The sequence below is a fragment of the Dipodomys spectabilis genome, unplaced genomic scaffold, assembly GCF_019054845.1.
Source record: "Dipodomys spectabilis isolate Male_0828 unplaced genomic scaffold, ASM1905484v1 ptg000273l, whole genome shotgun sequence".
Taxonomy (NCBI): Eukaryota; Metazoa; Chordata; class Mammalia; order Rodentia; family Heteromyidae; genus Dipodomys; species Dipodomys spectabilis.
The window spans coordinates 7,559,761-7,580,188 of record NW_024870950.1 but is presented as its reverse complement, the minus strand read 5'-3'; the positions used below and the strand labels follow the sequence as shown (position 1 = coordinate 7,580,188).

The following is a 20,428-nucleotide window of genomic DNA, read 5'->3' as shown; positions in this document are numbered from 1 at the left end:
TGGTTTTTTTCTTTTTGCTTATGTGGTGCTGAGGAATCGAGCCCAGGGCCTCAGGCATGCAAGGCAAGCGCTCTACCACTGAGCCACCTTCCCAGCCCCTCTTTTAACTTTTCTATATGTTGGAAACATCAAGGAAGGCTAGTAAGTGCAACATGTGATTCTAGATTGGGTCCTGTGATGGACAGTGAGTTAGTAAAACTTGAATAAGGTCTGAAGATTAAAGAATAGTGTAAAATGTTAAATGTCTTGATCATTGTACCCTTGGTTGTGTTGGAAATTTTTTTTGTGTGTCAGTTATGGGGCTTGAACTCCGGGCTTGGGCACTGTCCCTCAGCTCTCCAGCTCAAGGCTAGTGCTCCATCGCTTGAGCCACAGCGCCACTACTCGTTTTTTTTTCTGGTGGTTAATTGGAGATAAGAATCTCACGGACTTTCCTGCTGGGACTGGCTTTGAACCACGATCCTCAGATCTCAGCCTCCTGAGTAGCTATGCTTGCAGGTGTGAGCCACCGGCACCTGGCTGGAAAGTATTTTTGTTTTTGGGGAAATATACCTGGAGGTAATGAGAAGTGAAGAGACAGAGTATCTACAAATGTGTGTGTGTGTGTGTGTGTGTGTGTGTGTGTGTGAGAGAGAGAGAGAAAGAGAGAGAGAGAGAGAGAGAGAAGGGTAAACAAAGGAGGAGGCTGCAATGCTTGATAAGAAATGTACGCATTATCCTGCCCATGTAATTGTAACCCCTCTGTACAGTATGTTCACAAAAAAAAATTAAGTGAAAAATAAAGGAAAAAAAAGAGAGAGAGAGAGGAGAGAGAGAAATTCAGGGGGGAAGCAGAGCTCGTGTAATGTACAGTAACATCAGGTGACTTGAGTGGAGGGTGTAGAGGAATTCTTCGTATTTGTTTTGCAAATTTCCTTTCAATTACCGGACTCTCGATTAAAACGAGGCCTTAAGTTAAAGGCATGTAGAGCTGCTTTTTCACCAGCAGGTGGCCTCAGCTAACCTTGGGCTGTGTGTAAGGTCCTGTGTTTTCCTGTGCTGTTCAGCCTCAGCACCACCAACCTTAATTCCCAATACTGACCCTTGTTGCTTCTGAATCATAGCCACAACTGTGTTTTGCTTTTGTTTTTTGTTTTTTGTTTCTAGACTTCCTTCCTTTTGGCTCTGGAGAAAGTTATTGCGGATATAACCTGGAATGTTTGACCTATTCTAGGTTGTGGGCCTGTAAGGGACAGTCACCTACCTCCCTTATTGCCTGTGAGGGAGATTTGCTTACTCTCAACAGAGGGTGCCTCTGATCAGTCACATCCTGTGATTTGGGGCATAGCATGGAAGATGGTAGAGGCGTTTTTTTCCTTACAACCTAGGTTTTTCGCCAGCATCATAAAGTGCTGAGAGACACATTCCCCTGAGGCATAGTACTTGCTTGGCTTGTTGCTCTGTGAGATTTTGGCTTGCTGGTGCCAAGTGAACATGAGAAAGCCTACCAAAAGAAAAGGAAATACAGGGGAGGGGAGGGATGGTATGGGAAAAGCAAAGGAGGGAGTAACAATGCTTGATAGGAAACGTACTCATTACCTTACTCAGGTAACTGTAACCTCTCTGTACAGTATCTTTACAATAAAAATATATATTAAAAAAAAGAAAAAATAAAATTATAGCCACAGGCAGGGGCTGGGGGGGGGGGGGAGGGTGGGGAAGGAAATACAGATGACTAATCAGCACATGAAAAATATTTGGCCTTACTGTTTATTGAAGAAGAATACTAGAGTGGACAACAACGTCCAGTATGGTGTGGAGTCAGGCTGGTGGGTGTACATTTTGGCTTGTGGCTTTCTGGCTGGGCAGCCAATGACCTCACTTCTTAGTCCTGTTTCTTCCTGGTAAAGTGGCATGATGGCTTATTCCCCATCTCATGCATTTGTTGGATAGTGTGTGCATAGCAGTGTCTATGATAAGTCCTCATTGAGTCTTAGAATTACCTTGAAACTGTTCTTAAAGATTTGTATGGTTTGCCAAGAGTGAAGAAACATTAATCAGCACTCTGCAGTGTTTGGTGAAATGGATCTATTCCTATATGTAGTGTCCACCTAGGTTTACCCTTTGTGAAAGGGAATTAGGCAGTTTTAAGAACTTAAAAAATATGTTTATGATGGGTGCCAGTGGTTCATGCCTGTAATCCTAGCTACCTAGGAGACTGAGATCTGAAGATAGTGGTTCAAAGCCAGCCCAGTCAGAAAAGTCTATGAGATCCTTATCTCCAGTAAGCTACTTAAAAAAAAAAAAGCTGGAATTGGAGCTGTGACTCAAGTGGTAGAGTGCTAGCCTTCAGCAAAAGAAGCTCAGGGACAGTGCTCAGGCCCTAAGTTCAAGCCCCACAGGACTGATACAAAAAATAAATAAATGAAAATGTTCATATACTTTTGGGAAATATTCAGTACATGCATATATGTATATTTGTGGCAATTTTTCTTTCTTTTTTGGGGGGAGGGGGGTCTGATCATGGGGCCTGAATTCTGGGCCTGAGCGTTGTTCCTCAGCTCTTTAGCTCAAGGCTAGCGTAGAGCAAGAAATTATAAGCAAATCTTAACAATGGTAAAAAAATAATGAACATTGTCATACAATAGAATTATATTGCAGGGTTGTTTTGGGGGTTGGGTATAGGTCACTGACATAATGCTTGCTTACTCAGTCTTCATCCTCAGCACTTCCAAATGAAAAAAAAAAGATTTTGGATGGGGAAGAACTTTAAAGAATTAAAGAAATAAAAATAAGTTTGTCATGATAACTAATGATGATCATCTCAGGGGTTTCAGATAAAAACGGACTTTTTTCTTATGCTTCATGGTTTTTAAATTTTTCAATACTCATTTCTTTTTTTTTTATTGTAAAGATACTATACAGAGGGTTACAGTTACATGAGTGAGGTAATGAGTACACTTCCTCTTGAACATTGTTACCCCCTCCATTGTTTTCCCCCTACCATCCCTTCCCTCCCTACCTTCCCCGAGGTTCTTTTCAATACTCATTTCTTATAAAGGGTTTTTTTTTTTTCTTTTTAAGAAGCAGGAGAAAGGAAAATTTACTTTTGAAGAGATTCCACAAGAGCCAGGCAGACCACCTGCCACAGGAGGGCATGGGAACTCTCTGGCTCATCTTCCACTCTTTCTCCTGTCCAATGCAGTGGTGTCGGCAAAGCCCAAGGTGCACACTCGACAGCCTCGCATTAACTCCTATGTGGAGGTGGCCGTGGATGGACTCCCCAGCGAGACCAAGAAGACGGGCAAGCGCATCGGGAGCTCTGAGCTTCTCTGGAATGAGATCATCATTTTGTAAGAGAAAGTCCTTTCTTCTGGAAGGCAATAAGAAGGGGAAGGCAGAGGTGCCCTTCAAGGATGAGGGGGAGCCTCTGGCTCCCGCCCCAGGGCTCCTCTCTCCGTGTTTCTACATCATAGAGCTCACAGAGCATTCATTGTTAGCTAGAGGGTTGCAGGTCAGCATTGGGGTGGGGAAAGGTGTATGCCAGTGTCTTCCTGTTTTGCAACCCCCAGATGTTAGCTGTGTAGTGTAACTGTTTTCTTGCAAGTTATAGGAGTGATCAATCTGCTCCGATGCCATGAATCAGGTCTTTGTTTTCCAGGAATGTCACGGCCCAGAGTCACTTAGATTTGAAGGTCTGGAGCTGCCATACCTTGAGAAATGAACTTCTAGGCACCGCTTCTGTCAACCTATCTAACGTCCTGAAGAACAATGGGGGCAAAAGTACGTATGATGAAGGGGTAGCTGAAGTGATTCATCCGTGGGACTGGGGAGGGCAAGCAAGTGGGCCTGGGGTACCCTTTCACCTTGAACACTTGGGGCCAGGGCTGCAATGCTTCTGACCTCACTTGCTGTTTGTGGAATCTGAGGAAGGCTGAGAGCCTTTCTGCCTCTGCCGGCATTCAGTCTCCTGCATCCTGGGCCTTAGTGGTGAGATAAATTGCCGAGTCCCCCCATCCTTTCTCAGGGTGTAGACCTTCCCTGTGCCCCTTCTGACTCAGATGTGTGATATGTTGGGTTAAACTGTCAAATGCCTCCAGCCTAAATCACTGCTTTCCTTTTCTGAACCCTAGAACAGAACAAAGGATGCGTATGTGTGTATGTGTATGTGTGTGTGTGTATGCGTGTGCATACACATATGTGTCTGTGTATGCATGTGCATACGCATATGTGCGTGTGTGCATGTACCTCATGGTTAGTAGGGCTTTGTGGGTGATTACTGGATGCTGAATTATTGAGAGTGCCTCTGTCACCTGGGCATATAAATCCTCACTTTTGTGTTTGTTGCTGTTTGTGGTCAGTGGCCTAACCTGAGCCTGTAGGCTTTAGACCCTCCCTCATAAAGCCCCTATTCAGAGCAGGGCCATATGTAGCGACTGAACGTTGCAGAAAGAAAGCCTTGATGTCTGCTGTTGAGAAAATATTTTTTGAAAGTAGATTTAGGCTGAGAGAGATGTAGGGGTGGGGAGTGCTGAGTCCCAGGGAAGTTTACATTGATTTAAGAGTCTTTTCCTTAGGAGCCAGTCTTTATAGAGATGTGATAGACCCTGTTGGCCTGAGGAATGGTGGAAGAGCATGGCTATGTCTCTGTTTTGATTCTGATGCTTACTAGTCTTTATTTTCCCAAGCCCTAGCCTGCTTGTTGGGATTGATTATCAAGGAAGGTTGTATTTGTTATTTAGCTGGAAATTCTCACATTATGGTGTAACACAAATATGAATGGACTCTTTCCCCATCTTCATTTGTCTAGTTAACAGACAAGCTTTGTTGTTGTTTGTAGTAGTGGGGATTGAACCAGGGCCTGTGCTCTTCTACTGAATCACACCTCCAACTCTACATACCAGGTCTTTGTTATAGAAGTAATAGTTGAAAAATCAGAACATTGCAGAAAAGCACACAAACATGCAAAAAATAAAACTCACTGTAAACCCAGCACCTCACATTACTGCTAACATTTTGGTATGTATACTCTTTTGAGCTTTTAATCTGTGTGCAGACATATATTAATAGTGTGATTTCAATGAAACAGAGCAGAGTTCAGAGCATAATGTGAACACAGTATGCCTTTGCCTCTGTAAAATGTATCAGTCTTCATTTATTTATTTTTACTATTTTGGTTTTCTGAGATAGAGTGTTATGTAGCTCAGGCTGGTCTTGAAGTCACTGTGGTCCTGCTTCAGCCTCCTGATTGTTGGTTATAGATATGTATCACCATGCCTAGCCATTTATTTATTTGTATTTTATTTTATTATTTTATATTGGTCTTGGGGTTTGAACTCAGCTTGGGTGCTGACCTTGAACATTTTTTGGACAATGCTAACACTCTACCATTTAAGCTATATCTTTGTTTCCAGCTTGTTGGTGATAAGTTGGAGATAAGAGTCTCCTAGCTGGGCACTGGTGGCTCACGCCTGTAATCCTAGCTACTCTGGAGGTTGAGATCTGAGGATTGGGGCTCAAAGCCAGCCCAGGCAGGAAAGTCTGTGAGACTCTAATCTCCAATAAACTACAAGAAAACCGGAAATGGTGCTGTGGCCCAAATGGTAGAGCGCTCACCTTGAGCTGAAGAGCTGGGGGACAGCGCCCAAGCCCAGAGTTCAAGCCCCATGAAAAAAAAATGAATCTCTTAGACTTTTCTGCCCTAATTGCCTTTGAAATGTGATCCTCAGCTCTCAGTCTCCTGAGTAGCTAGGATTACAGGCATGAGCCACTAGTACTCAGCAGTTACTTGTCTTACTTGCTTTATTAATCATTATTATTAAAAAAGTTAGGATGATTGTTAAACTTTTCTCAGATATCCCAAGCAACCGTTAAGATGAAGACATGATTGTTATTTACTGCTTTAACCTCCCAATAGTTATAGTCTTTGAGTTTCTAGAATATACCTAATTGCTTGAGGTAGATTTTTCCTTGAAGGTTTTGTTAGGATCACTATTAATGCTTTCTTGGGGGTTTTCTGTCTGTATACATCAGTAAGACTTGTCTGTAGTTTTGCTCTATTTTTGAAAGTTTTGAAATCAAGGCTAAACTAATTTTATAAAGTAAATTGAAGCACTTTCCAACTTTGGGAACTGACTCCTAGCACGGGAATGATCTGTACCATGAGTACAGGAAAGAACTCAACCATAAAACCAACCAGGCCTGGCATCTTCCTTTGAAATAATTCTTTGATGGCTTTTCAGTCCCCCACTTTCCATAATTATTGGTTTATTCAACTTTCCTGATTCATCTTGAGTCAATTTTGTTAATTCATTTTTTTCTGAGAGAATTGTTTCATGAGATATTCTTATATACTAGTATAAGGATCTAAATAGTATTCTCATTTTATCAAATGTGTGTAATTGTTTTTACTTAGATTTTTTTGATACTCATATATTTTTCTCTCAGCTTTTCTTCCTGACTAGCTTAAGTGGTTTTAACTTTTTTTTTTTTTGTTTGTTTCTGGTTGGTCATGGGGCTTGAACTCAGGGCCTAGGTGCTGTCCTGAGCTCTTCTGCTCAAGGCTAGCGCTTTACTAATTTGAGCTACAGTGCCACTTCTGGTTATTGAGTGGTTAATTGGAGATAAGTGTCTCATGGGGGTCTTTTGTGCCCTGGGTGGCTTTGAACTGCAATCTTTAGATCTCATCTTCCTGATAGCTGGGATTACAGATGTGAGCCACCAGCGCTCAGCTGTTTTAACTTTTTGTTTTTAGTTTTCTTCTTTTTTTTCCTGTGGTGCTGGGATGAAACAGAGGCTCTTGTGCATACTCAGCAAGCACTCTACCACCAAGCTATGCACCCAATCCTTTAGTTTGCTTTACACAGAGCGATTTGGATTTGTCAATTATGTCATACTTTCTATTTTCTGTTTTTAGCTTTATTCACTTTTTCCCTTATATCTGTTTGTCTTCATTCATTCATTTACTCACTTTCATAACTTTTCAAATTGAAAGCTTAGTACATTTTTGTCCTTTCTTGTTTCATAATGAAAATATTCTTGCTTTAAACTTGTCTCTGATTTTTTTTCTTGTGAGTATTGAAATTTTTTTTTCAAAGTAAAGTGCACAAGTTTAAATGTTACGGCTTGATGAATATGTGCATATATTCACACATTCACATCTGTGCTTATCACCACTTTGATCAAGATACAGAACATTTTCCTAATGTTCATATCACTGAGATCATACAGTACCCTTTTCTCCTCCCTTCCTTTCCTTTCTTTCCCTTTTCTCCTCTTTCTTTTCTTTTTGTCTTTGCAGATCTGTCTTTCTCTTTCTCCCTTTCTTTCTCCCTTTCTCTTTCTCCCTTCTTCCCTTCCTCCCTTCCTCTCTTTCTCTCTTTCCCTCTTTCCTCCTTCCCTCTCTCTCCTTCTCTCCCTCCCTCTCCCTCCCTCTTGCTTCTCTCGTTTCCTTCATTCCTTCCTTCCTTCTTTCTTCTTTCTTCCTTTCTTTCCTTCTTTCTTTCTTTCTCTCTTCTTTCAATGGGATTTGAACTCGAGGCCTAAGGCCTTATGCTTGCTAGGCAGGTTTTCTACTGCTTGAAACATACTCTTTTGACTGGCTTGTCATTTTGTACCTATAAAATTCACCCATTAATGTATCAGAAGTCTGGTATGAGATTTAGTTGTTGTATTATTATATATGAGTATGCCACAATCTGTCTGATTTCCTCTTGGTGAGCATTTGAGTAGTTTTCAGTTTTGTCATTGTGAACATTTTTTTGGGGGGAGGGGCAGGGGTACTCAGGGCCTCATGCTTGCTCAGCACACAGGTGTTCTACCATTCAAGGACCCCTGGTCCTTGCTGTGACCATTCTTAACACACGCATTTGAGGAGATCTACGCATGCATAGCAGCCTGGGTTCACAGGGTGGATATGTTTACCTTTTGTAGGTATCATCAGTTTTCTAGTGCTGTACAAATATTGTATTCATAAATCTTGTTGTTTTGCTCATTGTTTGTAATTAATATTGAGATTTCCTCTTCATGCCCAAGGTTATTTAGAAAGGCATATTCTTTTTTTTTTTGTTCGGTCGTGATGCCTGAACTCGGCCTGGGCATTGACTCTGAGCTCTTCAGCTCAAGGCTAGCGCTCTACCACTGGAGCCACAGCAGTGCCACTTCCGGCTTTTTCTGCTTATGTGGTGCTGAGGAATCGAACCCAGGGCCTCATGCATGCAATGCAAGCACTCTACCACTGAGCCATCTTCCCAGCCCTAGAAAGGCATGTTCTGTGCTTTCCAATGGTTGTGCTGCTTGGAGTGTTGGTTGTAGCTGTTGCTGGCACATTTGTATATGGCTGAGTTGGGTAGTAAGCCCATTAGATCAGAGTCTGATGGGAAGTGTGGCTCTTGGTAGGGCAGTGGCTACTTTTTCTCGGGAAATCAAATCTAGAACGACAGCAGCACAGTCTGTGTACAAAATGTTCTGGTCATGTTTCACAAAGCCTTCTATTAAAAAGAGCAAAGCCATTTCTGGGTGACTGTAAATATGTTGTATAGAGGAGCTATTCATACTTTGTAGATGCAGGGGCCAGACTAACTGGATGACAGTCTTGATTCCAGCAGTTTGCTGACATTGAGGAGTCACGGAACTTCTATGTGCTTTATTTCATTTTCTGCAAAATGTTGTTTTGATATCAAATGAACTGAGAACAGCATCTGGCACATGTAAGACCTATGTAAGTAGTAGCTGTCTCCTCTGATACAAAAGTTCATCTTAAAAGTTAGCAAGTTTGAGTCCCTGAAGTAGGCCACAGAGATCATTTTCTGGTGTGAGGCCTTTTGCCTGGAGGCAGTCTTGAAGTTGTCACTGAAGAGAATCCCAGGGTGGGGCAAATTCAGAAGCTTTGGTGAGGTGGAGTGGAAATGTCCTTATCTTGGGACATTTCAACACCATGATTTTGGTGCCTGCTGTCAGCCTAGAGCTGCTGGGCTGCAAATGCTTCCAGAGGCCAGATATGAATGTAGTCACTCAGGGCAAATGGGTTCCATTATGTTAGATCGGTTTTTCTCCCTTTGGTCTGGTCATTCTAAAATAGCTCTTCTCTGGAAAGGCAGCAGATGCCCTTCCTGGCATTCTTCTGTTCCACAGATGTAACTAGTTCTTGCACTTGTTTCCTTGTTTCCCTTGGGTGGACTTGTAAGTTGACTAGGAAACTCAGCTGGCTGTTTTGTGTCTTCTCTTAGCAGAGGGATGCTATGCTGGAGGGTTTTTCTCAGGCTCTGTATATTTATGGCCAGCCTTGGCTTTCTGCAGGGATGTTGACCTGGGTGTGGCTGCAGAGAGGATTTGACCGAAAGTGCTTGTCTGGCTCCAAAGATAGTTCTACTCCAAATCAATTGGGTTGCATATTGTTTGTGTGTGCATGTGCACTCATGTTAGAGATTAAACCCAGGGTCTAATGCATGCCAGGTAAGCATTAGCTTGTAATACTGAGCTATATACCCAGCCCACATATTGATTTCAAAAACCCTTTCTATTAGAGGTATTTTCCTGGAGGGGGTTGGTGGGGTAGAATCACATTATGTAGTCAAGGCTGGCCTAGAATTCACTGTGTAGCCTAGACTGCTCTTGAACTCGTGATCTTTTAGTTTTGGCTTCCTGAGTGCTGGTGTGGTGGTGCCCACATATAATCCCAGGTACTTAGGAGGTGGAGGTAGGAGTTCAAGCAGATCCTGAACAAAAAGGAATAGCTGCGTGAACCCTAAGTTCAATCCTTAGTACCTCAAAAAAATTAAATTCAGAGTAAAGTTGTAATGTCATAACAAAGAATTTCTCTGCACACTTCAACTGATGGTTAATATTATAATACATTTGCTTTTACATTATTTTCAGTTATATATACATATATAATTATTCTCTGAACCACTTTAGGGTAACCTATACCTTGTGCTTTCTCCTGAAATGCCTGTTAGTTGCTAACAAGATGGATTGTTTCTTCTCTTACATAGATATAGTGCAACTAACCAAATGAAATTTAACTTTTATAATATTGTCTTCTCATTTCAGTTTTTGAGTTGTCACAGTAATGAGCTTCAAGTGAACTTCTCTCTTGGTGCAGTATTTCATGCATTTACTAAGATGCTGCTTTGCATTTAGTTATCAAATCTGGGGTTCTTGGGCCTTTTTTTTAGTTAATCATGGACTTGAACTAAGGGCATGGGCACTGTTCCTGAGCTTTTCTGCTCAAGGCTATCACTCTACCACAATGAGCCACAGTTCTACCTCTTGTTTTCTGGTGGTTAATTGGAGATAAAAGTCTCATAGATTTTTCCTGCCCAGGTTGGCTTTGAACCACTATCAGATCTCCTGAGTAGCTAGGATTACAGGCATGAGCCACCAGTGCCTGGCTTTAGGCCTTTTTTTTTTTTTTTTTCCATCTTTCATGATTTTGCATTGTTAGCACAGATCAGCCAGACGTTGGTGGCTCATGCCTGTAATGCTGGCTACTCAAGATACTGAGATCCAGGGGATCACTGTTTAAAGCCATCCTGAGCAGAGTCTATGACCAAAAGTCAGAGCTGGATGTGTGACTCAAATGATAGAGTGCCAAAGCCCTCAGTTCAAATGCCAGGACTGTCCAGCACCCCCCCGGCTCCCCCCATCAAAGAAAAAGAGCACAGATCATTTGGTTAGAATCCCTTCACTTTGGCTTTCTCTGCTGTTTCTCGCTAGAGTCAGAATATACATTCTCTGATGAGCAGGGATGTTGTGTCCTTAGTTCATGGTCTCAGAAGCAGACAACTCACATGACATTAATTTTGATCATTTTGTTATGGTGCTGCCCTCTAGTGTTTCTCCACTGCAACTGTTTGCCTTTGCAATTAAAAAATAACTTGTGAGGAGATAGTTTGAGACTATGGGTTTTTTTTTTGCACCTTCACTTACTAGGTTTTGTGTGCATGGTTTTACTGTGATGGTGGTTATTATTCCTGTTTTCATCTCCCACTTACCAGTTGACATAGTGCTATAAGAAAGAGCTTTCTCTTTTTCCTGTATACAAGCATACTATGTATTGTCAGTCATGGTTTCTTATTTTATTCATGGAGTTGTAATTTATTACTACCATCCTCTTGATGCTAAAATCATCCATGGTGTGGCCTCTTCAAGAGATGAAGTGGTACTTTGTCTTCTTCAAGGGTGGGTAGCTCTCTCAAGCTTGATCCTGTATTTGGACATATCCCTATCATATATATTTTTTTTGTCCAAATATAATTCAGTTTTTGAATTTACTGTATGATGGTGACATTTAAACTCAGAAAAGAAGGGCAAATGAGCATTGCAATGCCAGCTAACCTAGTGGTTTTCAGAGTGTGGTCCTGGGACTAGCAGTATGGGCGTCTCCTGAAAGAAATGTAAATGCCTAGGTCTGTTCCAGACCGCAGAATTAGATACTCTGGGGAATGGGCCCAGCAATCTGTGTTTTAACAAACCCCACAGGAGTCACAGATGTAAAGTTAAGTTTGAGAACCTTTAAACAAGTAGTGTGTGTGGGGAAGTAAATTCAGTTGCAGCCTTTACATCAACCTGACCTACATGTGAGATGCTTTTTGTTACTTATTTTTTAAAACATTTTACTTTTAAATCAGTGTGGACTTTATTTTGGGGGAGGGATCTAGTTGTTTTTTTCCCTTCTGGATTGTTTACATCCTCGTATGGTTCCACACACTTCTCACCAGTCTTCCTCTGAAGTTTCTTGGCTCTTCAGAATTTTTATTTTACTTTTTAACAATCTGACACATACATGCACACATCATCTGTGCACACATGAAAATATTGCTTTCTGTATCTATTTGTTCAATATCAAGAGTTCACACTGAACCCTCCAATCCCAATTTCTTTTTTTTTTTTTTTTTTTGTCGGTCGTGGGGCTTGAACTCTGGGCCTGGGCGCTGTCCCTCAGCTCTTCAGTTCAAGGCGAGCGCTCTACCACTTGAGCTACAGCACCACTTCCAGTTTTCTGGTGGTTTATTGGAGATAGGAGTCTCATGGTCTCTCCTGCCCGGGCTGGCTTTGAACCGCGATCCTCAGATCTCAGCCTCCTGAGTAGCTAGGTCCAATCCCAATTTCAGACCCTGGATCTGCTGTGCTGTGCCTGAGAACCCTAGCCCCAGCACCGTCCATACAGTCAGTCACTTGTTTCCTGAAGTCTAGAATATATAGGGGTGATTTGAGAATTGCCCCCATACTGTGGTGATAAATGGAGGGTTTTCTACATATGGTTCTTTTCTTTCCCCTCTGTGAATCCCCTCCCGATTGAAAGAATAAAGAAAGAAAGAAAACAGACCCTTATTTAGTTAAAAATATTTTAAGTACAGACTTGTTAGGGTGCTTTCCTTTCTGAAAACAGACTGGCCAGTTAGGAGCCAGATCTTCCTGGTTTTTGGTGATGATGGAGTGTTGTAGTGGGTGGGCCTCGGGGTTCAAGAGCCACTCCTGATAGACAGTGCATGTACTTATTCTGAAGTAAATACAGACACTGTTTTTCTACTTTTTCAGCTAAAAAAAAAACTCCCACACCTTTCTTGGAACTTGATTCAGAGGGAGAGAGAGGAAATATTTTGAAAGTCGCCATCCAGTTAAAAACGATTTGAAAATTTAAGTCTGAAAAACCACTCAAGTTTTTTTTTTCCACTCACATTTTTATAGCTGAGGAGGCAGTGGTTAAGGAACGAAAGTGAAAGGCTGCCTGGTTGTGTAGCATACATCTGTAATCTCAGCAGTTGAGAAGCTGAGGAGTGCAGAAGTTTGAGGCCAGCCTGGGTGAGAGTTTGTCTTTAAAATAAGAAAGAAAAAGGAAAAAAAGGTGAAAAGCACTGTATTACATTCTGTAAGCCAGTAGAAAATGATCATTTCAGATACAGGCCTCATGATTGAAATGGCTAAACCCATTCTACATAGCTAGTTACTTTCATAAACTTGGTAAACCTAGTAAATAACAGAAATAACTGAGAAATAGTTATTTCAAATGCATGGCATACTCAAAGTGATAAGATTTTTTTTCTTGCTCTTGAAATTGGAAATTATTACTATTTTTGATTATTAACAGCAATGAAAGGCTATGTGTTTTTCTATATGTATTGCTACAATTAAGAATAAAAAGCAGGGCTGAAAAGGTGCCTCAGTGGTAGAGTGCTTGCCTTGCCCTGGGTTCGATTCCTCAGTACCACATAAACAGAAAAAGCTGGAAGTGGTGCTGTGGCTCAAGTGGTAGAGCACTAGCCTTGAGCTGAAAAGCTGAGTGACAGAGCCCAGGCCCAGAGTTCAGGCCCCACGACCAGCAAAAAAAAAAAAAAAAAAAAAAAGAATAAAAAGCAGAAGAAAATAAAACAAAAAGCAATACATATTAAAGTTAAATGTGTATTTTCTTATTTCATACATACTGTTTAAAAAGAAGACAAATATTCTGAGTGCTTAGTATGTGTCAGACCTTGTTTGGTTTCCCTCTCTATGTGTATATAAGAATATATAGAGCCGGGCACTGGTGGCTCATGCCTGTAATCTTGGCTACTGAGGAGGCTGAGATCTGAAGATTGCAATTCAAAGGCAGCCCGGGCAAGAAAGTCCGTGAAATGGCGCTGTAGCTCAAGTGGTAGAGCGCTAGCCTTGAGCTGAAGAAGTGAGGGACAGTGCTTAGGCCCAGAGTTCAAGCCCCATGACTGACAAAAAAATAAAATAAGATAAAATAAAAATATATAGATAGCCCTGCACTAGTGGCTCATGCCTATAATTCTGTCTACTCAGGAGGCTGATATCTTAACTATCATGAAGACAGATCTGAAATTCTGATCTTCAGTTAGCCAGCCAAAAGCCATCAGTGGATTTATGGCTCAAGTGGTACAGCACCATCTTTGCGTGATAAAGCTAAGGGAAAGTACTAGGCCCTGAGTTCAAGCTTCAGTACTAACACACGCACACACACACACACACATTCTGTTGTACATTTTTACAGACCTTCTATGACTTACGAGGTTATATTATCCATTTACATTATATAACATTACATTTACAATGTAAATTCATTGTAAGTTGAAAATATACAGAGTTGAGAGTGTATTTGATGCACCTAACCTACCAGGCATCAGAGTTTAGCAACACAGTGTGATGTGTTGAGTATCTTTCCCTTCTCCCTGGGTATCCTGGCTAACTGAGAGCTGTGGTCTGCCTCTCCCTCCCAGGATCATCAGAGAGAGAGAGAAAGAGAGAGAGAGAGACAGAGATCTGTAAACCATTAGCCAGGGACAAGATTCAAATCCAAAATTACAAGTGTGGTTTCCATTGAATGGATATTGCTTTGGCACCATCATGAAGTTAAGAAATCTGAAAATGAGCCATTGAAAATTGGGGACTAGCTGTTTTTTTTTCTCTATCTTTTTTTGGGTGGGGGTTGTAGGGCTTAAATTTAGGGCCTGGGTGCTGTCGCTGAACTCTTTTGCTCAAGTCTAGCGCTCTACTACTTTGAGCTACAGCTTCAATTCTGGGTTAATTGGAGATAAGTGTCTCATGGGACTTTTCTGCATGAGCTAGCTTTGAACTGTGATCCTCAGATCTCAGCCTCCTGAATAGCTAGGATTATATAGTGCCCAGCTGGGGACTGTCTGTATTTGAGCTTCCTTAACCTCCTCTGTACCTTAAAGTAATTATATTGCCATCTTCTTGGATGCGGAAACCAAGGCTGAGGGAGGTTACATACTTTGTCCAAGGTCTTTGATGGGCCTGGGAGAGTTAAGATTTAACATAGGTTTCTTGTTCACTAGCCCTTGTCCATAACTTGTGCATGCTGTCTTTTAAGAGAGAGTTTAAACCACTAGGCCTGTTACTCAGACTCCTGTTAATATACCTTTATAAATCCATTAAGGGGTCCTAATGTCATGTTTGTGTGCACATTTGTATGTCTTTCCTTTTTTCATTCAAGTTGGAGCTCAGTTATATACTTTTTTTGTAACTTTCTCTTGACCTTTTTCTTTCCATTTCAGTGAAACTGGATTAGTTCTAATGTGGTAATAACAAGTTTTGTTTGTTTTGTTTTGTACCTACTGTTAAGCCATGGCCATTTTTTGTAATTTTATTATTCTAATCTTTTTTTTTTTTTTTGGTTACATTCTTTCTTTCTTTTCTTTTCTTTCTTTCTATTTTTTGGTTGGTTGTGGGGCTTGAACTCTAGGCCTGGGCGCTGAACCTGAGCTCTTCAGCTCAAGGCTAGCGCTTTACCACTTGAGCCACAGTGCCACTTCCAGCCTTTTCTGTTTATGTGGTGCTGAGGAATTGAACCCAGGGCCTCATGCATGTGAGGCAAGCACTCTACCGCTGAGTCACCTTCCCAGCCCCTGGTTAAATTCTTGTACAGATAACTTTGTACTCCTGTTCACTCTTATTCTTAGGGTATATTTCTAGATGTGACTTCTAGGTCAAAAGGCAGGCATAGTTCAACCCTTTTGGTGCCTGTTGCCTGAGCTCTTTGCAAAGTCTGGACCAATTTACACATGAACAATGAATGTATACGTGTATCTGCCTTCCAACCTGGCCATCAGCAACTCCTGTCTTCAGTAACTTGATCATGTATTCTAGGATTAGATCATTTCTTTCTTTCTTTCTTTCTTTCTTTTTTTTTTTTTTTTGGGTCCGGTTGTGGGGCCTGAACTCTGGGCCTGGGTGCTGTCCCTCAGCTCTTCAGCTCAAGGCTAGCGTTCTACCAGTTGAGCCACAGCGCCACGGCTGTTTTTTTCTGCTTATGTGGTGCTGAGGAATTGAACCCAGGGCCTCATGCATGCAAGGTAAGCACTCTACCACTGAGCCACCTTCCTAGCCCCGGATTAGATCATTTCTAATTCTACAGCTGCTGCCTATTTCCAAGCCCTTATCACTCTGAACTGTTTTATAGAGCCTTCTTAATGTCTCCTTGCCTCTTCCTTTGCTCTTTACAATAGAGTTTTGAATCCTGCAACATGAATACTTGAAACTAGGTCAAGTCATATCCCTCCTCCAGAGGTTTCCCATCTCACTTTGAGTCACAACTAAGGCCAATCCCTTTTTGCCTTGAAGGCTCTCAGATCTTCCCCTTACCTGGTGACTGTTAGAGCAATCTGTCTGCCTCCTTGCTCTTCTCATTGGCTCACTGCTGCCCCCTTGCCTAAAGCTTTTGCGCTGGCTGCCCTCTTCCTGAAATCCTTGTCCTGTGTCCTCATAGCTGTTCTCTCTGTCATGCTGTCATGTTTTCAGATATTTTCTCAGTGAGGCCTTCCTTCTCATACTGCATTTTCTTTTTTCTTTAATTTGGTCTGAGACCTGGATTCCAACTCAATATTTGACACTTTATTCCCATTGGTAGGCATCCTACCCCCTGAGCCACACCTCCCATCCATGCTTTTATTTTTTATTTTTTGCCTTTTTTTTTTCTTTGTCAGTCCTGGGGCTTGAACTCAGGGCCTGGGCATTGTCCCTGAGCTTTTTTTTTTGTCGGTCATAGGGCTTGAACTCTGGGCTTGGGCGCTGTCCCTGAGCTCTTCGGCTCAAGGCGAGAGCTCTACTGCTTGAGCCACAGCGCCACTTCTGGTTTTCTAGTAATTTTATTGGAGATAAGAGTCTCATAGACTTTCCTGCCCAGGCTGGCTTTGAACCGAGAGCCTCAGATCTCAGCCTTCTGAGTAGCTAGGATTACAGGCGTGAGCCACCAGTGCCCAGCTCCCTGAGCTTTTTTGTGCTCAGGGTGAGCATTCTACCACTTGAGCCACAGAGCCACTTCCATCTTTTTCTGAGTAGTTTATTGGATATAAGAGTCTCATGGACTTTTCTGCCTGGGCTGACTTTGAACCACAGTCCTCAGATATCAGCCTCCCAAATAGCTAGGATTACAGGCATGAGCCACTGGTGCCTGGCCTTTTTATTGTTATTTTATTTTATTTTTTGTTTGTTTTTGCGAGTCCTGGGGCTTGAACTCAGGGCCTTAGCACTGTCCCTGAGCCTCTCTGTGCTCAAGGCTAGCGCTCTACCACTTGAACCACAGCGCCACTTCAGGACAAACCCACGGCTTTGTGTATGCTAGGCAAGCACTCTACCACTAAGCTACATTCCCAGTCCTTTTTTATTGCTTTGATTGTGGTGCTGGGGATTGGACTTGGTTCCTCACATATGCTAAGCACATGGTCTATCATTCAGTGACACGTCAATCATGCTACCATTTAACAAAGTATGCAACGCTATGCTTTTTTTTTTTTTTTTGGCCAGGAGCTTGAACTCTGGGCCTGGGTGCTGTCCCTCTGCTCTTCAGCCCAAGGCTAGCACTCTACCACCTGAGTCACAGTGCCACTTCTGGTTTTCTGGTGGTTTATTGGAGATAAGAGTTTCATGGAGTTTCCTGACCAGGCTGGCTTTGAACCGAGATCCTCAGATCTTGGCCTCCTGAGTAGCCAGAATTACAGGTGTGAGCCACTGTATGCTTTTTAAGAAATTTGCCAAATTGAACCTGGCTACTGGGAAGCCAAGACTAGGGAGGTCAGAGTTTGAGAGTAGCCTAGGCAGAATAGTTTGAGAGACCTCTTAGTAGTGCATGCCTCTCATCCTGAGATACATGGGAGGCTGAGACTGGGAGGATCACAGTTTCAGGCCAGCTCAGGCAAAAAGCTGTGCGATTCTCATCTCTATGGAAGGATGCTAGAGGCTGGTGTCCCTGTGATTTTAGCTAGGACAGATGAGAAAGCTTAAAGATCACAATTCACCTTGGTACTCAGTGGGGGAAGTGAGACCTTAATTCAAAAATAGCAAAAAAACAGGGCTGGAGGTATGGCTCAAGCGGTAGAGGGCCAGCCTAGCAAGTGCCAAGGCCCTAAATTCAGGCTCTAGTATCACCAAAGGGGTGAGGGGTGGGGTAGAAGAAGGTAGGTGCTGGTGGCTCATGCCTATAACCTTAGCTGTTCAGGAGGCTGAGATCTGAGTATCATGGTTCAAAGCCAGCCTGGGCAGGAAAGTCCATGAGACCCTTTATCTCCAATAAAATACTCAGAAAAAGTCAGAAGTAGTACTGTGGCTCAAGTGGTAGAGGTCTAGCCTTGAACGCAAAGAGGCTCAGGGATAGCACCTGGGCCCTGGGTTCAAGCCCCACCAGGACTGGCCAAAAAAAACCAACAACCAAACCATGTATGATTATTACTATGAATGTTTTCATCATTTCAACAATCCCCTATGCCCATTTCTAGTAAATTCCCATTCTAGTCCCTGGTATCCCAAATGCAAGCCTTTGTTTCATTTGCCCCTGTCTTGTGTGGTGACATTAGTGACTACCATTCTTTTTTTTTTTTTTTTGCCAGTCCTGGGATTGAACTCAGGGCTTGGGCACTGTCCCTAAGCTTCTTTTGCTCAAGGCTAGCACTCTACCACTTGAGCCACTGTACCACGTCCAGCTTTTTCTCTTTATGTAGTATTAAGGAATCGAACTGAGAGCTTCATTCTGCTAGGCAAGCACTCTATCACTAAGCCACATTCCCAGCCCCCTACTATACCTTGATTGGCACCAGATGCCAGGCTCTGGGATTTCAACCCCTCGTTAATAGTCTCTGAAAAGGTCTCTGTGTGTTGTTGCTTTCCATCATCTGCACCTCAGGCAGATAGGCCCAAGCCAGAGCCTCAAGAAATACCTAAGGAAGCCAAAAGAGCCCCCTCTTGCAGCCAACACTCCTACCCCCTCAAAGTTATAGGAGGGGCCCATTTTGTGGCTTTGGTGTCAGTCAAGAGCTGCTTGAAAGAAAGGTCCTTTTAGCCAGGAGTCTTGAAAAATAAACATATAGACCCTGCAATGAATGTTCAAACAAACCTACTTTCTGTGTTACTGGCTGAGAGATTGCCTTGTGGAACTCATATGAGGAGAGAAGAAAAGCTTTCTGTTAGGAGTTCATTCCATGGGCCGGCCACCTCAATGCAGCCGGGTGGGCTGCTGCCTCTGAAGTGTTCTGTAAGGCTGTGGGCTCTGAAAGTTGGCCAGCCTTTGGAGAACATGTGTGTGATAAAGGATGACTTTACCCTTAGAAGGCTGAATGCAGGCCAAGGCAGTTGCCAGCTTTTTCTTTCTCTAAGGTATATTATGACCTTTGTGTTATAATCTAGAGTTGGTGATCAAGGTGTTTCCACCTTTTCTTTCTTCTTAGACTTCGGTTCTCTATGTTGGAACAGGGTTTTGTGTGTGGAGGAGAGATTTCCTTTATCTCTGCAGGGCATTTGGTTAGGATTGTGAGATTCCCTGGAGAGGGAAAGACTTAAAGTTTATTTGCTAAAAAAACCAAAATAACAAAAACAACAACAAGAAGAGTTTATTTGCTGGCTTTCATACCATAAATAATTAATTGCTAAGCTAGATGTTAGCTTTGAATCACTGAACAAGGCAGAACAGATTATAGTTCTCCTGAAATTAAGGAGAGAAAATCTAGAGAAAAAACAGACAAACATTGAACTGACTAATGGCTTAAGACATTCCATTTGAGTAGATGTCATGGAAAGAAGTATAGGTGCTCTGAGATTGCATCATGGTACTTGCCCCAGCCTTGAGGAGGGATGCATGTATGGCAGGGAAGGCTTTGTAGAGTGACAGCTATTTACCCAGAGAGTGAGAAGAAGAACAAGAGAAAAACATTCCAGGCTGTGAAGAACAGTTCATGGTAGAAATGGGCTGGATGGGGTCAGTTTGTACAGAGGACTTGGGACCAGGCAAGGTAAGTAGAGAGCAGATCAAGACTGACAGAGATGAAAGAAGGAAGCTGGCACCAGGTTGACATAATGCAACAAATGTAATTTAAAATTTGTAGCCACATTAAAAAGAAGGAAAAAAGTAAAGGTGATCTGAATTCTAACAGTGTATCTTGTACACTGTTAGAAGCTTCAACTCAGGAGCTTCAACTCAGGGCCTAGCCACTGTCCCTAAGCATTTTTGCTCAAGTCTAGTTGCTCTACTACTTTGAGCCACAGTTCTACTTCTGATTTTCTGGTGGTTAATTGGAGATAAGAGTCTCATAGACTTTCCTGCCTGGGCTGGCTTTGAACAGTGATCCTTAGGCTCAGCCTCCTGAGTAGCTAAAATTACGGGTGTGAGCCACTGGTACCTGGCTTACAATACAAAAGGTTATTGTCACAATTAAATATAAAGAAAAGAACTATCAATGAAATATTTTCTTTTTTTGGTAGCAGGTCTTTGACATTGGATGTGTCTCTTACATTTACAGCACATCTCAATCCAGTGTGGCTTCATTTCAAGTGCTCAGTGGCTACGTGTAGCTGGGCGGCCTCCACACTGGCCAACTGAGGTTTAGAGGCAAAATCACTGAAGGAAGTTCAGGGAACTTCTTTTCTGACTCAGATTACTGTTAGTGTAAAGCTATATTATTTGCACAGTTCTAGAAATACCTTCCATTCCTCTTGAGCCTGC

At 42.3% G+C, this 20,428-nt stretch overlaps 1 protein-coding gene across 3 annotated transcripts in view; it reads left to right on the top strand.

Moving 5' to 3' along the window:
- The window catches only part of Wwp2 (WW domain containing E3 ubiquitin protein ligase 2), a 114,974-nt gene that overhangs the window by 13,983 nt on the left and 80,563 nt on the right, over window positions 1–20,428 (top strand). For all 3 annotated transcript variants that reach the window (XM_042700697.1, XM_042700699.1, XM_042700698.1), the window contains 2 exons: window positions 3,185–3,332; window positions 3,641–3,762. In XM_042700697.1, coding sequence (XP_042556631.1) covers window positions 3,185–3,332; window positions 3,641–3,762 — 270 coding nt within the window. The remainder of the gene's footprint in view (window positions 1–3,184; window positions 3,333–3,640; window positions 3,763–20,428) is intronic.